Below are 18,437 nucleotides of genomic sequence, written 5' to 3'. Positions count from 1 at the left end.
CCCCATGACCCCAGTGAGGATAAAGCGGTGTATAGAGAATGGATGGATGGATAGGTGATAGAGCCCCGTTATGAAGTTCCTTCTCATCCACACTTCAGCCAGGAAGTCATACTAGCAAGTTTTTTTTTAAATTTTTCCCCTTAACTGAGAACCGAACCGTGACTTACATACCGAAGTATGTACCAAACTGTGATTTTTAAGTACCGTTACACCCCTAATATATATATATATATATATATATATATATATATATATATATAGAGAGAGAGAGAGAGAGAGAGAGAGAGAATTTATTTTTTGAAAGTCAAAGAGTGTAGTCAGTTCCTTCATTTTGATGCATGAAGTGGTATCATAAACAGTTTTTTCCATCAAATATCCTTTTATTTAAGCTAAATGAAGTTGTCACTAGGTCGCAGTGTCATGTCTTTCCCGTTAAAAGGTAAAGGTGGGAAAAAGACCTCAAGTGTTGCGTCAAAGCTTGAGCGATGACTCAGTGAAAAAGGAAGATATGAGTCCAACAACACGCCGATAAGCAAAGTACAGACGATTCAGTCATCACGTCCTTTTCTAATTTAATACGAGCCACCGGGTCAAAGGTGCAGGGCGTGTCTGGCTGTATACCGCCGGTCATTCACGTCTGTTTGACTTGCAGCACAGCGAGTACCATGACGATCACTCACAGCAGAGAGTTTAACAGCCCGGTACACAAGCATCCACCTCACCCACAGACAGAAAACAGACGCATCATCAGAGCTCTACTGCCCTGTTCACCGCTGCTTTTTCTGCTATTCTTACAATCCGGCACTGATATTTGTGCATCTAATTCAGGCTGAGTGAGTACCACTAATATTCTCCCTCCTTTTATCTCTAGGTTTGGTCTCCACCTCACTCCTCAGGGAAAAATCACACTACTATGTTCCCCAGCAAACCACAAGCTGTATTCAGTTGTTTTTTGGTGCCAGTTGGCTATGTTGCGGCTGGTTTTAAAGCTTTTCTGAAAAAAAGAAAGTAAAATTTGCAAGAGCAAAGTTTAGGGCTGCAGCTGCAATGATTATTTGGCAATTATTTGTCAACTTCAATTAGTTTTGGGTCTATGAAATGTCATAAAATGGTAAAAAAAATGTCAATTAATGTATCCCAAAGCCCTTAATTCACATTCTCAAATGTGTTGTTTCTATCCTCAACCCAAATATATTCAGTTTACTGCCAATAGAGGAGACAAGAAACCAGAAAATACTCACATTTAAGAAGCTGGAATAAGACAAAATTATCCATCTGTGGTTATTAATTGAGTGTATTGCTTGACTAACTAATGAAATAATCCATTATTTATTGCAGCACCAATATTAACCACAGCAAATGTACCTTCTTTTACAAAAAAAATGGTACCTTTTGGCAATTTTGCTGTAAATTTACAACAGCATATGTTGATATACAAGTTAGATTTGTTGCAAATGTGCACACAACTCAACTTTGTGCACACTTTTCCTTAAAAACACTTAACCTTGTTGCTCATTATTTTCTGTATTTGGCTTTATATATATAAATAGAAAATCTATTTTTTGGTTGGGTTTTTTGCTCATTTTTTCTTATTTTTTTATTGTTTTACTCAGTTTCTTTATACTTGGGTCTTACAGGGTTAAATCTCCATAATAAATTCTAATAAAAATAGTTTGCATAGACTAAGCTTTCCTAGTATTGCTACTAAAACCCTGAGCTGAACACTAGAAGGCTCTGTGGTTCCCTGCAGGTTCGTCAGAAACTTTTCAGGTGTTTATATGTACAAACATACATGTAAACTACATGCTAACACACTACAAACACCTCTTTTTCCAATAGCACTGTGACGCTACGGTTCAGATGAGACTGCCAAACCTTTACCTATTTGTTGGATACCTTTCTAAGAAGTGTGCAGCTAGCCATGACGAGATGCTAATCTGATTTTCTAGCAACATTTGAAGCTATTTCTATGAACTTTTCAGGAGTTTCCCGTCATTCGTGTCAACAGTTATAAAAGGAACCTGTGAAGATTCTTAACACCGTACAGCAGAATCATATTTACATTTGGTGCATTTGCTAAAATTAGCCTCCGTATGTTCTGTAAATGAGGCACTAATGATTCTACGTCACATAGACTCATAGCAAACGTCTCCTTGGTTTCTCCCATTCAATCAGTCATCCCACACTGCAAAAATTCTAAATCTTACCAAGTCTGTTTGTCTTATTTTTAGTCAGAATGTCTCATCTCACTTGATTTAAGATAAATTCACTTAACAAGAGACATTTCAGCAGATGGAGGGACTTGTTTTAAGACAATGCATCTTAAATATCTCGTTAAGTCAAACACTCTTGAAATTATCTTGTTTTAACCCTCCTGTCGTCCTGCGGGTCAAATTGACCCGTTTTAAAGTTTAAAAATGTGAAAAAAAAAATTTTTCACAGTGAAGACTTCCACATTTTCAAACATTTTTTGGGATATCTTTGAACATTTTTTGGTGGGAAAAAAAAGAACCGTTAAGAAAAAAGTTTCTTTAAGAACTTTCACAAAAAAAATCTATGAAAATCCAGCGAAATTTGTGAATGTTCTTAAAGAAAATATTAGAACTTTTACTGATAGATATGGAATCCCTTTAGATATTTTTTAGGATATTTTTGGAAGATTTTTATTCTTTTTTTTGAAAATATTTACAAATTTTATATTTTTTTATTTTTATTTCTTGTCAAATATGGAGATTTTTTTAATACAACTTGTGAGGGAAACTTTTAAGGATTTTTTTTCCTGAAGTTTTTTGAATTTTTTTTTAGAAATTTGGGGAATTTTTTTTATTTTTTTCAGACAAGGCAACAATTTTTTTGGTGCCCTAAATGAGGACAACAGGACGGTTAAGACACCTAAGCTTGACAATCCTGGTAAAATAGAGCTTAAATACTTCTAAATATATCTTATTTCAAGAAATCGTACCAACACATTTTTCACTTGTTCTACTGGCAGATTTTTTCACTTATTTCAAGGTAAAAGGTCCTTGAAATTTTTATTTTTTCCTTGTTTTGAGAGGGACATTTTTCCAGTGCAGAACTGCTGTGTCATCCTCGACTTTATTTCAACGCCTCCTCCACACCTTGGAAACATCCTACTGAGGAAATGAGGTGGAGGACACGCTTCTATGATCTTATTTATCCTTTTTATTCCTTCTCAGGAACTTAAAGAAGTTCCACAGCTGGCCGGATCCTGGAAATACCCGCCGTGGTTCGTGAGTGGTAATAAAACGGCGAAGGGGGCCGAGGATCTGCCTGGTTATCGGTCCTAAATCCAGCTCATGTGTGACAGATAGAAGGCCAGTGAGGGCAGCCCAGCCATGTGTGATAAGGGCGGCTTCCACTTCCTCTGATAAGGAACGACCGGCCGCGCCTCTGCCCCGTCAACACTAACCACACCCCCACTGCACATGCTCAGTCTGCAGCCAACAGGAAGTGACATCACAATCAGGAGCATTTCATTGCTGGTTGTGATGACGCCGTTTGACCAGAGCAAAGGTCTCTGAGGATTAGCTGAGTAGAACTATTAGCCGGAAACACATAAATAGTGACTTTATGGCGAACAATAAACATTCTAGCAAAAAAAGTAGAACTAAAAATCAGCTGTTTAGCCAGAAGTTTTCCACTAAATGAGCCAGAAATCCACTGCAAGTTCGCCACACATGCGACTTGCTCATGAAAAGATGACATTAACTGCCTTTCTGTCTGCCAGAAGTGGAACGTTTCTGTAAAGGATGTTAAACTGGGTCATTTACTGCGGTTCATATTAATATGTATGATCGCTTCACAGCTACTGCCACTGTTCTGCCAACCCGCTCTTGGTAAAATTAACGAGTTTCACTAAAATTTCAAAGAAAAAAATGTCAAAAAACTTCTCCTTATATGTCTATATTTCTGGGTTTCTTTACACTTAGAGCAGGGGTGTCCAACATGCGGCCTGCGGGCCAAAAGCGGCCCTCCAGAGGGTCCAAACCGGCCCTCAAAGTGTAAAAATTACAGAGAAGACATTAACTGCAGATTGTAAATTACTAAAACTATAAATTTAAAATTATTTCTAGGTCATGACAAGTTGCATAGATTAGAAAGTAAAATACTAGATTGTTCTTTTGTCTTTTGGGTCTCATTTTTGTAATATTTTGTCTTGTTTTTGTGGGGTTTTTTTGTCTGACTTTTGTCATTTCTCTCGTTTTTTCATCTTTTTGTGTTTCCTTTTTGTCTTCTTTGTGTCGTTTGTCCATTTGTTTGTTGCTTCGTAACTTTTTGTCTAATTTTTGGTCTCTTTTTTGTTTTGTTACATTTGTCTTTTTGTCATTTTGTCTCATTTTTTCATTTTTGTTGTTATGTTTCTCATTTTTGTCGTGTTGTTTCCTTTTTATCTCACTTGTGTGTTTGTCTTATTTTTGTCATTTTGTGTTTGCTTTATTCATAGTTTTGTGTATCGTTTTTGTCATTTTGATTCACGCTTTTGTCATTTTTTGTCTCATCTGTCCATTTTTGTCCAATTTTTTCTTCTGTTTCACGTCGTTCATCTAATTTTTTGTTGTTTTTTGCCATTTTGTGTCTCACTTTTGTAATATAACTGAGATCAAACTGGGCTGAATGTGGAACCTGAACTAAGATGACTTTGACACCCTGGTCTTAGAGGACTTGAAACTGTCCAGCTTTTGGGTTCTGGACACGAGACATTTTGGGACGAGAGTAAAACCACTTATGGTGCAGAAACAAACGGCAGATTAGATGCTTCTCAAATGTGAGGATTTGCTGATTTATTTATTTTTGTAAATCTGACTCTGCTGGTTCATTCACTCTTGTATTTAGCTGTTCACTCTCTGCCATGCTTTGAAGGACGTTTACAGTCACTCCGGACCGTTTGTTGATTGTTAAAGTAAAACAAACGTCATATTTAGCGCATTACATGAAGGAACGAGCTGCTTCTTTGCATCCAGTCTGCGTGTGTGTGAGCTCCACTTCTTATTTCACATTTAGCACGATCTAATGACGGCGTGAGAAAACAGTTTCTAGAGGTTTCTGCGTGCTTTGAATCGCGTGCAAAGGAGGAACAAAGAGGAGGAACTGATCAGATGTGTGGGCAAAAGTATGTGATCATATCAAACGTTTGGCAAGACGCCGAAACTCCAAATTGTTCTTGATGGTTTCCAGCGTTTCCACGGTAACCTGCTGCCACCGCTGGAGGTAGAAACAGGTTAAAAAATATATGCTCCTGTAGCGTGTGGGGACAAATCAATCAATGATGTTTGCTTTTTCATTCGGAGAGGCACAGAGAGCGAGGGAGGGAGGGAGGCGAGGTGAAGAGAGTTCATTCACAACTATTGACGGCGGAAGCTCCTGAGGGGAGGTTTGATCGGTTTTCTGTCAATCGGCTGGAGTCATGTGGAGCGCTCACATGCTGGGGCAGCGCTTTTGCTGGTGTAAATGAGTGCCACAACATCCCACATCTGACCGACCAATCACAACACAGATTAATAATCCATCTGGGAGCAGGAAAAAGACTTAAAAAAGAAGAAAATCATACAAAATTACAGAATAAATTAAAGGAGAAGAAATGAAGTGGAATATCGCGCCGTATGAAGGTGACTGCTGCCCGTCTAAACATGAACTGTAGGGAAATTAAGCTGATTGGCTCTAAACCTCTTACAGCTGACTGGAAAAACCAAACAAGACCGACAATAAAGCCTCATATCCGCTTATGCTTTGTTAGATTTACCGCTTTGGGGCAGCTCGGGGGCTTTTCCTAATCCTCTCTGCACTTCTGATGGACGTTTCTGATCAGGTAGACTTCCCTTTACAGAAACTGTCGGATGTTCCAATTGGAAAAAATCATTTGCATAATGAACAGTAGGAAGTTTGTCCTCCCAGGGCTTCCCTTGTCTAAACACGCTGATGTATTTACCGCATAGACTGTATATATATCGTGGACGTAGCATCTGGCTCCAGAATTGAAGCCAACCCGGAAGTGTCAAAAACTTGCAATATCACGCCGTCCGCTAGGGTTGGCTCCAAGAAGCTTTTTCTCCATAGACCCCAATTCATTTTTGGAGAAAATAAAATTTGATAAACTGATTTTCTACAGCTCAGGATTTTTTTCCCGTTAGTTTTCATGGTCAAAATGAGAGATCAGGTGGCCGATCTTAAAATAAATCAATGCTGAATTTTAAATAAATCGTTAAAGTTGGCGGAGCCAGGGGGCGTGGCTATACTTGATAGACAGCAACAGAAGCCTCTGCGGTAAAATGTGGGCGGGATAAGAGAGTCCTCAGCCAATCCTGCCCCTAGTTAGCCTAGCCGCGCTACACAACCCACGGCAACGAATTTAATTCTCTGCCAGGGTGGGTCTAGTTACCCTCCATAAGGCTCGAGGCTGGATTCTCCTAAAACTGGCCGGACCAATCACCATGAAGTGTAGAGTCAGAAGGCGGGCGTAACGAAGTGACGACAGAGGCGTGACGATTCTGACAGAAACAACCGGCGCACAATAAACAGTTATCTTTCGACTCGGCTTTGGCCACAGCCGTTAAAGATTTGAAGCTAAAATTCAACTTGAAAGATAAACAAAGGACGGCACTGAAGTGTTTCATTGAGAAGAAAGACGTATTTGGACTTATGCCGACGGGATATGGCAAATCCTTAATATACCAGTTGGCTCCGCGGCTCCGCTGGTTGGGAAGCTAATGGGACTTAGCCACAATTCGCCAGTGCTCTCGGAACTACGTCAGCCTATTCGTTGCGTTGATTGGTTGTATACCTACCCAATTGCTGCAGAGGGATTTGATAGACAACCTTTTAGCCCGCCTCCCTCCCTATCGAGCTTCCCTAGACCCTTGTGCCGTCAGAAACATGGGTATAGCATGGCTAGGCTAGCCCCTAGTTGCTCTCCGGTCCAGCCTGTTTGATGACGCTTTTTACGTCACTGGCTCCAAAAAATCCAAAACGGCGACCAGGAAGTAGCTGGGCTTCATTTTCTCGGCGTTGAAACCAACGGGTGACGTCACGGTTAGTTTACGCCTGATTTACCGCTGCACATGACGTTTCCAGATGCTATTAGCGGCCGGTGCAGAATGGCCCGTGGTCTTTCTCCATGAAGCGCTTGTGGAAATAATTTTAATTAAATCTTAAGGTGAAAATATTTCGTAGTTTCCTGGAATCCCTATCCGGCTAAAACAGACGCTCCAATTACTGTGAATTTCTGCATTTCAGCTGAATGCGAGGGCTCTGTTTGAAAGTGGGGCAGTTATTTCATAATCACAAAACTTTCTGTGTACGTCACGCTGAGGAAGATCCGCAGCGCGTCGGTGACCCGAATCAACTCTCACAGCCACAGAGCTCTAACTGGATCTGATTTCCTTTCCTTAACTGTCTAATCGGTTGCAAAAGAAGCTAAATTATAAAAGCTGGAACAACAGAACAGCAGAGTACAGTAGGAGGAACATCGCATGCATCCGCCATCCATCATGGAGCATCTGCAGCTGAACTGGATACCAAAGAAATGAAGTTCACTGAGTTCATTCGCTTTCAGAGAGAATAGGAGTCCTCTGCCCGGCTGGACTGTTGTATAGCTGGTGTGACAAGAGGAAAACACACACAGTGAAGTGAATGAAAACTCCAGCTATTATAATCTTGGTCATCCAGTCAGCTGATGAGCAGAGATTAGTAAAAAAACAGGCAAACAATCCGGCTCCATTGTCTGCTCTGTCGATATAAACAGCTCGGGTCATTATATAAAGGCTCCGGATAGCAGGCAGCGATGAGCTGCTCTGTAAAACACAGGAAACTCTGTGAAAAAGGATCTGTTCCACATGATGTGTGTGTGTGTGTGTGTGTGTGTGTGTGTGTGTGTGTGTGTGTGTGTGTGTGTGTGTGTGTGTGTGTGTGTGTGTGTGTGTGTGTGTGTGTGTGTGTGTGTGTGTGTGTGTGTGTGTGTGTGTGTGTGGAGGAGTACAGAGAAGAATGCCAAGGGTCTGTAAAGGAAGTTCATCTGTGGACATGGTGCTAATATTCTCTGTTAGCTACATGCATGTCCCTAACATTTTATTCTATTTATCTGTGCATCCACATATATGCACCACATATTTATCCATTCTAATAGCCTATTTCTACACCTACAATGCTACTTTTTTGTCTGTTGTCATCCTTCTGCTCCTTTCTGTCTTATTTTTTGCATTTTTAACATTCTCAAAACTTGCAGAAAAGTGACTTTCTCTCCATCGTTGCATATGTGCAATCTTCTTACAGTGCTAATAGACTGTTTCTGTAGCTATAATGCTACTTTGCTTGTGGTTATAGTCATGTTTCTGGTCTTTTCACTCCATTTTTAAATTTTCTGGCATGTGCACGTGTAAATTTATCCACTCTAATAGCCTATTTTTGTAGCTACAATGCTATTTTTTGTGGTTGTCGTCATGTTTGTGCTCTTTTCTCTCTTATCTTATTGTATTTTGATGATTCTCGTTTGGCCCAAAACTCGCAGAAAGGTGACTTTCTCTCCATTGTTACATATACATACTGTTCTTGTGTCTATATATTTACTCTAATAGCCTACTTCTGTAGCTGTAAAGCTACTTTTTGGTGTTTGTCATGTTTCTGCTCTTTTCACTCCATTTTTTAAATTTCAGCCACATGCATGTATAATTTTATCCACTCTAACAGCCTATTTCTGCACCTACTATGCTACTTTTTGCGGCTTTCGTCATGTTTCTGCTCTTTTCTCTCTCTCTTTTTTTTTTTGCATTTTCAACGTTTTCATTTGGTCTAAAATGTGCAGAAAAGTGACTTTCTCTCCATCGTTGCATATGTGCCATCTTCTTACAGTGCTAATAGACTGTTTCTGTAGCTATAATGCTACTTTGCTTGTGGTTATTGTCATGTTTCTGCTCTTTTCACTCCATTTTTAAAATTTCTGCCACATGCATGTATAATTTTATCCACTCTAACAGCCTATTTCTGCACCTACAATGCTACTTTTTGCAGCTTTCGTCATCTTGCTGCCCTTTTCTCTTTTCTTTTTTGCATTTTGGGCCTAAAACTTGCAGAAAAGTGGCTTTCTCTCCATTGTTGCATATGTGTACACTTCTTTCAGTGCATGCAAACACTGTATACATCAGAGATGAGGCCAAAGTAGCATCGAAAACTGAGTCTGACAGCACAAAACATTTGCATGCACAGAAATATCACCAGAAAATGATCAGTTTCAGGATAATCCGAAGTAGAAAAGCCTCTATTATAGTCCATAATACACACATCTAGTACTTATTCATTACTATAATTTCCATACAACCTCACACACATTGGCGTTAATCATCACAAGGAGAACACACAAAAGATGGTTTTATCATTTCATGTTCCGTAGTAAAAGTATTACGAAAAAGCCAACAGCATAAGTTGGTGAAAAATGATCCAATTGGTTAAAAAAAGGCTCAACAACACGACCAACAGATTTAAGGTGGTACCGTCTGAAGGATGTGTTGACAGAAATAAAACCAGTAACATCCAGCGCCTCTGGCTTTGTGTTGGACGATGCAGGAAATCCCCGAATTAGAGACAAGGCCTTAATACAAACCTACTCTTATAACAGCACCAGAAGTATTCCTTTAACAAAGTGTGCTACTGTTACATAACTGCTGGAAAGCTGCTCCGGTGCTGCATTCATATCAGTAAATCAACCTCTTGCCTATTTATTAAAGTCATTCTGACACTTCTGCAGTGTTCTGATGAAATCCACACCTGCTGAGTTTAAATATTAAAAGCTGATAAAAATGAGCAACAGAACAGTCCTGCTCGCTCCTCGCTGCTGTTTTCCGATTGATGAGCTTTTTTTCCCCTGTTCGCGGATGGATTATGTTTCGACGCTACGTTGACCTTAGCTGAATGTCAGCGGGCATCTCCTGTCCGATACCGGCTGCACATGCTGACCCTGCAGCAGCTCCACCGGATCGATGCTTCCTCTGCTCGGGTTGTGGGGGGAGATTGTTCTGTAAAAGGTGATAAATGTCCTCAGAAGGACTAGGATCGAGGATACGAGAGCTGGGCGCCTCACAAACAACGCATGTGTGTTTCTAATCGCATTTCCCCGCGGATAGTAAACCCACACATCGAATGTGATCATTCCACTGAGCAGGTGGGGCAGTAAACGTGGCCACGTGACTCCATCTCTGCAAAAAACTAAAAACGGAGACCAGAGGTGTCAAATTCATCTTAGTTCAGGTTCCACATTCAGCCCAGTTTGATCTCTAATGGACCGGACCAGTAAAATCACAGCATACGAACTGATAAATAACGATAACTCCAACTGCTGTTTTAGTGCAAAAAAGTACATTCTGAAAATGTTCACATTTAAGGAATTATCTTTTAATATAACATCATGAACAACCTGAAATTTAAGAAAAATAAAACAACATTTAGTCACACAGCTAGCTTAAAGCATTTTACTTTAAAAAAGACCAAAAAAAAGACTAAATATTACAAAAATGAGACACAACGATAAAAGTGAGAAACAAAATGACAAAAAGAGACAAACGACACAAAACAAAATGTTACAAAGCGATAAAAAATGGACGAACGACACAAAAACTACAAAAACCTAAAAATAAAATGACAAAAACATGAGAGAAATGACAAAAAAACCCAACAAAAACAATGAAAAAATGACAAAAATAAGACACAAAATGACAAAAAAGGAGAAAAATAACATGAAACAAAACAAAAAGACACAAAAAATTTGCCCAAAAAAAGTTACAAAGCAACAAAAAATGGACAAACGTCACAACTGAGACAAAAAGGAAACGCAAAAAGACCAAAAAAAGAGACAAATGACAAAAGTCAGACTAAGACAAGACAAAAGATTATAAAAAGATTAGACAAAAAAAGACAAAAAACAACAAAAACGAGATCAAATATTCCAAAAATTAGCCACAAAATAAAAAATGAACAATGAGCAAGCTACTATTTTACTTTCTGATTCAAACAACTTGTAATGGTCTAGAAATTATTTTAAATTTATAGTTTTACTAATTTACAATCTGCAGTTAACGTCTTCTCTGGAATTTTTACACTCTGAGGGCCGGATTGGACCCTCTGGAGGACCACTTTTGGTCCGCAGGCCGCATGTTGGACACCCCTGCTCTAGACGTTCAATGAGAGCCAATCAGAAGGACTCCAGTGCTGCACCTTTTAACCCGACACAAAGGGGGTTAAGGTGTGTCTTTACTTCCTGACTCTGCCTTGATCCTACAACAGTTTTATTTCTGATAAGAGAGCAGCAACACAAAATCCAGCCAATAATCGAGAGCCGATTATTTCCATCCTGTAATAAGACAATAAACGCTTTGCATGACACAGCAGAATCCGTACGAAGGCAAACATCTGCAGAAGAATAATAAAACTTACTCTGCTGTGCAAAATGAACCTAAAAGAAGCTGAGAGGACCGAATGTCAAAGGTTAGCATGCAACGCTAATGGAGCAAATCACCAGAAAATGTAGGTTTGAACACATGGAGTGTGGTGCCAATTCTGCAACTGTTTTGTGTTTTAAGATATTATTCAGCCAGTGGAACTCAGAAGACAACTGACATCTATCAGCCAACAGTTTATAATGCGCAGATGGGTGACAAATTAAAGGAAAACTCAGATATAAAGTGTCTCCGTGAGGTGCTGGGCCACCATGTGCTGTTGGAACAACTTCAGCATTAAATCTCCAAGTCTCTGGAATGTCATCCTTCCTGAAGATATTCCCTGATTTAGAGTTCGTTGAAGGCTATAACGTACAATCTGCATCGTTCTTCTACTCATCAGCCCATCCAGTGACCCTGATGAAGTGTGGATGGAGCTATGTCATCTGGGCTTCACAGAAGACAGGATTCCTCCCAGGATGAACCTGTTTTATTTGTCAGAACAACTTCCTATTGATCTGCAGTGAACCTTTCCAACAAAACAGACCTCAATTTATTGATTAATCAATTGTTTGGGCTCTAACGTGTTTAGCAAATGTTGAAAAATGTCAATCGGTGGTTTCCAAAGTTCAAGACAACGTCCTCAGATGTCTTGTTTTGTCCAGATGTTCAGTTTAGTGTCACAGAGGAGGAAAGAAACACGATAATATTTCTATTTAAGAAGCTGGAATGAGAGAATTTCTTGAAAAATGCTAAACTGATTGTAAAACTAGTTGAGCCACGAGGTCAGTGGTTTCTCCTTTAATTTCTCACCCATATGTATGTTAAATACATATATATTAAATAGTATCGGGTTAAAATAAAGTTTGTTGTGGGTTTAAATGGAATTTTGAGTAACTGTTGGCTGATGAATATGAAAGAGAAATGGAACGGGAAAACACTCAGTGGGAGATTACGTTTTTTAGTTCCATGTATTTTGATTAAGTTTTATTTCTTATCTGCTGTTTCTTTGCTGTTCTGCTGCTAACATGTTGTCATACAGTCCTCATGTTTCTTGTAAAATCCCTGATCGGAGCCCATAAAAGAGGCTGGAAGTCCATCAGCCTGGTTCTGAGCTGCGTGGGCGTCGTCCAATTTGCACATCACGCCACGAGAAAAGAGAAGTGTTTATCAGAAACACATGAGTCAGAACGGCCATAAAGATAGAAGCAGCGGCAGCAGAGGTGAACCGGAACACGGCGGACCTGTGGATCCGGTGTCTGTCCCCGGGTCTCTGCAAGGCCCAGCCGGGGACAGACTCCCACCGCCGGCCTCAGATCAGCTCCGGCCGGCTGCATGAATGAGGGAGGAGGGTGGGGGCAGCTGGAGGTTCGAGGCTTTTATGAATGAGCCGCGTCACGCCGCCGCAGCGCAAACATCCTCCGGTGCCCTTCGCCCTTCCACCCCCACAGACCGATCTACAGGCAGGCATTCCCGACCGGCCTGACGCGGACACGAGAAGGCGACACGGCTGCGGAGACGCGTTATTTCCCCCTGGCGTCCGCGCACATGTGATTTAGGCTACGGCGCAGGAACAGAAACGGGTCTAATCCCCGGTTCCACCTGCTCGGTTCTGCTCGGATCAACCCGCAGCCCCTTCCTCCAAACACCAGCCCTCCACAGCGCCAGGCCCGTGGGTGCCATACAAACACGTCCGCGGGCCTGCACACCGATAGGCTCCGGGGTTTTTTTCCCCCGCACACACGAACATATGGCACCGGAGAAAACGCGTGAACGTTTGAGGGCAAGCCGTCGTTTACAGTCGGTATTTTTTATGAATGGAGCGCGGTAGGCTATGCAAATGAGGGCGATTGAGAAAGAGATGGCGGATGAGGCATATCGGATATCTCATATCCTGTGAGACTCCCCCTCCTCCCCTCCTCCTCCCCTCTTCGGTTGGAAGCAAACACACATCTGCGGCCAAATAACGAGGAAAAGAAAAAAAAGCGCCGCTGCAGAAACGCCGTCGGCTCTTTCTCTTTCCTCCTTTTCTGCACGACACGCAAACAAACAAAGCGAGGTGCGTGAGCTGTCCGTGTGTTTAGAAAAGGTGGAACTTCTGGGCGTGTTTGAGTTTCTAAGTTACGCTGCAACAGGGCCTGCTCTGCCTCAGATCCTTTCAGAAAATGTTTCCGATCCACCCACGCTTATTCCCCTCCTCCTCCCACTCCTCTCCTTTCTCTCTCTGAGCCCTCTCAAGACTACACCGAGGTGGGGGCCCTAAAAAACCCTACAGCTCTGTCAATGCATTGCAGCAGCATCAAATCCCATAAAATTAATGCCCCGATTAACGCGTAAAAACGGACGGAGCGGACTTTCACTGCAACATTCCACCAAGTTGCCCCGAATCACCTCCAACTTGTAGCCGCTGCGAGAACCGACACAAAAAGCAGAGAGAAATGTTAAAGTACTCACTCGTTTGGGTGTGTTTCTTCTATCATTTTCTCGTTTCACCTCAGGTAAGGGGCCGCGGCGGTTGCATACTTTTCGCTCGTCATTCTCCTCCGGTTCTGGCTCCGATTCCGCATAAATCCCCCCTGCGCCTTTGTGCGAGTGTCGGCTCTTTGGCTTTGCCTTCGACTGGCTGCGCCTCCGTCTTCTTTTTCCTCAGTTCTCCCCCTTATTTTTTTATTTATCCGGAGCCTCTCCTGGTTCTTCTGGATCGCCGAAGCCTCCCTGTTTTCCTCCTCTTCTTTCTACAACTTTAATCCCGCATCCCCTCCAGCAGAGCGGACACTTTAGAAGCCCAATCCAGCTCTCGTCTTCTCTCTTCTGTCTCTCTTCCCCTCTCCACCACCGCCTCCCCAAACACACACACTCACGCACACAACACACGGACACACACAAAAGGCACACGCTCCTCCGCTGGGTTGCTTTTTTAAGTCCTAAGGCGCATGTTTTCACCGACGGCTCCGGTTCCAGTTGTGCGTAAAAACGAAGCGCGTCGCCGCTGCCGTTACCGAGGGGTGGCCCCGCTAGAGCCCCATCTCTCCTCTACTCCATGTTGGATTGCAGGCGGCCGTGCAGCTCCAACGACGCCGGGGGAGGGAGGGAGGAGGGAGAGAGGGAGGGGGGAGGAGGAGGGGGGGGGTGCAGGGCGGAAGTGGTGACGTCGGTCTACATTTTGGTTAAGGGCTGCAGGCTGGAGGGGCTCTCAGCTCCATGTCACCTCTGCTCCCACAAGAGGATCCACAAGTTAGAATATCAATCCACAACAGAAATGCAGCTTTTACGCATTAGACAGATTTAATATTTAGGTTTATGTTGGTTTAGATCACAGAAATGAACCCACCACATGCATGGAATTTGCGATTTGCGCGTAATTTGTAGTAAAATCAGCGACGTTCAGCAGATCTGATGAATCAAATAAAGAGATTAAAGGTGATTCCTGGCCAGTCTTTTAACCCCCTCATGGTTGAGAGGCTCTCAGGTGATCCAGCAGCTCTCTGTAGAGGACTGTATTGGGCTCTTTATCACCCATTGATCTCGGAAGTTCCCTGATTAGACTCTTTATTTGCTCTGAGTGCTGCCAGATTTGTGTTTCTGCCCAAACAGTTGCCAGCGATTGTTTCCAGGTTCATGCCTGAGCAATAAAAGAAAAAAGAAAAAAAAGAATAGAGAAATGAACACAGTCGTGTTTAGAACCGTGGTCGTGCAGCGCCATCAGCTGGTCAGAACTGCTTCCTACACATTTAGATTCACAAAAGGCTGAAGTGAAGCTAAACTGGAGCCTCATCTTTCTGTTTTTAATCAATATTCTGCTTCATGGTGTGTTTTTTTCCTAATGGCACCAGGAACCAGACAGAAACTCAAAATGTTTTCTGTAAAAAAATATTAAATTGGCCATTTTATGTTGCAATTTATATCATGTATCTGAAAATAATACTAATCCTTGTAATAAATGTCCCAAATATACAAAGTACAATATATTTTAAAAAAAACATCAGTAAATTTACAGATTTTTTTGCTTTCATTTTGCAAATTGTAATTTTACAGTGAAATTTATATAACATATCTATAGAAAAAAATATGTCATTAAACATAGTTTTGTAATATAGAACCCAAATAATTTAATTTGAAAACAAAGTTTAATGAAAAATAACATTAAAAATGGTGACTGTAAATCGTATTTCATTTCCATCTTTTAAAACAAAAAATCATTTTTTAAAATGTAAAAATACTTTTACAAATTGCACTTTCACAAATATTTCATGTTTATTTCAGAGATGAAGCTGTTAAATGCAAATTTAACGCTGTAAACATATTTCTAAAACAATTAACAGAGGAAGAAGCACTGATTTTACCATTTTACAGATATTTGTTGGGAAATTGAGAGAAATTCTGTAAAATTTCAGAAGTTTTCCCAAAAAATATATTGACTGAAAAACATTCATTCATTTTATCATAACATGTACTAGTTCTGATTACATCTAAATAATAATAATAATAATAATACATTATTACATAATGACAACAATGATTGATTATTATTATTATTATTATTACTATTAGTAGTAGTATTGCTATTATTTTTTATTAATAATGAAATGAAAACTGTTTCTTTTGTATTTAAAATGTAACTTATGCATTTTATATTTATATAAATATATCTTAAAATTTGTCACTTCTTTCATGACATAATTCTTGTAATAAGTCTGTGTAAAAAAGAGCGTAAAAATATCTGATATAAAATACAATAAAAATAATATTACAGTCCCTTTTCGATAAAGAGTTTATAAAAAGACTAGAAATGCCGTCACAACCTGATCATACTTTCACAAATATTTCATGTTTATTTCAGAGATGAAGCTGTTAAAAAAAAGTTTATACTGTAAATATATTTCTAAAATACAATTATTGACATTTATCAAAGCCAAATCATTTTATTTAGATTTTGAGAGACATCTTGCCAAAAAAAATCTTTTAAAGGTTTTCCTAAAAACTAAATATTTTTAAAATCAGTTTTTCATCAATGTATAATCAATTGTAATAGAGTTTTTAATAATTTATTATTAATACTGTTGTTATTACTGGTAATTTTGTAATGTTATGCATGAAAACATCCTTCATTAAACATTGAAAAGGTTGGAAAATTCTCATGATTTCATGTAAAATCAAGGCTAGAAATCATATATTCTTTTAATCCGTTCATTGTTACAGTCTGGTGTTGGTTTGGCTTCAGAAAAGATAAAACTGAGCGGAACAATTATCAATGATTGTCAGTCAGAGGAGCAGCTGAGTGGATTATAGGATCAAAAGTCAATCACACAGTGGGAGTTTTAAGTTACATTTTCACACTTTGTCACTTCCCTCGTCATTTGTAACACAAAAAGTCGCTCTTTTTTTTCTACATACATACATTTTCTACATAATGTTTTAATTGTTTGCTCTAATATGGTTAAAAAACACACACTAGTTACATTTATGCTGACTTGGTTTGAATTTATTCTTTTAAAATGTTCAAAAAGAGATTATCAACTGTATGTGCACAGAGGATGCTTCAGAGAGCCCAGAAAAACAACAAAAATATCCCACACGGTTTCATCTTTTATCAGGTTTTTGTCTTCACAAACCAGTCTGAGGACCAATACTAAATACAGATATCTGACTATCGGAGGTTTCATAAAACTTTGAAGGAGGTGATTAATCTCAAACTTATTCTACATGTAAAAACTACATCATTTTAAATGACTCCAACCTTAAATCTGGTCGTTGAATTGACCTGAATATGATGATCTGACGTTGAAGTCTCACTGTAACTGGAAAAATAATCACAATAAAGCATGCTGGTATTCATAAAAAAGTAATAAATGCATGAATGGTGGAAGATTTCTAATGAATGCAGTCATTTGGGGGCAAGACCGCCACAGCGCCATCTTGTGGACAGTTCAAGCATTGCTTAAATATGGGCTGAACAGCAAAAATTCAAATACAAATCCAAGAAAGAACGACCCAAAGCACAATAAAGGGTTGTTTCAAATGAAATGCATTTATTTCAAATGGAATATGTGTGTATTCTGAATATTTATTGCAAAATACGGCACCTCTGACATAACATTACATAACAACATAACATAACATAACATAACATAGCATAGCATAGCATAACATAACGTAACATGACATAACTTAACAAAACATAAAAGCATAGCATAACATAACATGACATAACATAGCATAACATAAAAGCATAGCATAACATAACATGACATAACATAGCATAACATAACATAACATGACATAACTTAAAATAACATAAAAACATAACATAACATAGCATAACATAACAGCATAACATAACATAACATGACATAACTTAACATAGCATAAAAGCATAACATAACATAACATAGCATAATATTAAACTGTATTAATCTTGAAGGAAATTCAGGATTTGATTGTCAGATATTGATTATATTTTTATTTTATTTTGCTTTTCTTAAATAGAGTAAAATACAAGAAATAAAACTGACATGAAATATATTGTATTCCTTATTATCTGAGTATCACTGCCAGCATTATTTTTTATATTCTATGCTTAGTTTAATCATACTATATTACACCTATATCTTAATGTTTTTCTGTTAGACGCTGCATTTTTCTATATTATTCTGTTTTTTTTTCTGAGTAACATCTGGCAAAAGAATTACATCTGAGATTGACAAAGATATCTTATTTTTATATACTGTAAGTTTTAACTGTATCTGTAGTAAAATCTGACATTTTCTTTGCATTTGAATGTCCATTTTTTTTCTAGATCCATGTCACACAAACCTTCTTCTAGTCCATCTCATTATCACGTGACAGTTTCATGATAACATATAAAAGCATTAACAATCAGCATGTCATTTTACTGCATTTTAAAGCACAGATATCCTTCATGTTTTTGGCTTAGCATCCAGGATAATATGCTGCCTAACAACGAGGGAAAAGTTATTAAACGGTCAAACATGACATCAG

The 18,437-nt window shown here is 39.3% G+C and overlaps 2 protein-coding genes across 2 annotated transcripts in view; both read right to left on the bottom strand.

The window, feature by feature from the left end:
- Nucleotides 1-14,531, bottom strand: part of LOC110962351 (sprouty-related, EVH1 domain-containing protein 2-like) — a 40,589-nt gene extending 26,058 nt beyond the window's left edge. The window contains exon 1 of the mRNA XM_022210286.2: nt 13,893-14,531. Coding sequence (XP_022065978.1) covers nt 13,893-13,918 — 26 coding nt within the window. The 5' untranslated portion in view covers nt 13,919-14,531. The remainder of the gene's footprint in view (nt 1-13,892) is intronic.
- slc17a5 (solute carrier family 17 member 5) overlaps nt 1-18,437 on the bottom strand; it is a 950,640-nt gene that overhangs the window by 26,058 nt on the left and 906,145 nt on the right. The gene's annotated exons all lie outside the window — the stretch shown is intronic.

The sequence above is a fragment of the Acanthochromis polyacanthus genome, chromosome 15, assembly GCF_021347895.1.
Source record: "Acanthochromis polyacanthus isolate Apoly-LR-REF ecotype Palm Island chromosome 15, KAUST_Apoly_ChrSc, whole genome shotgun sequence".
NCBI classification, from domain to species: Eukaryota; Metazoa; Chordata; class Actinopteri; family Pomacentridae; genus Acanthochromis; species Acanthochromis polyacanthus.
The sequence above is the reverse complement of the archived record's forward strand: the minus strand, read 5'-3'. Positions and strand labels throughout refer to the sequence as shown.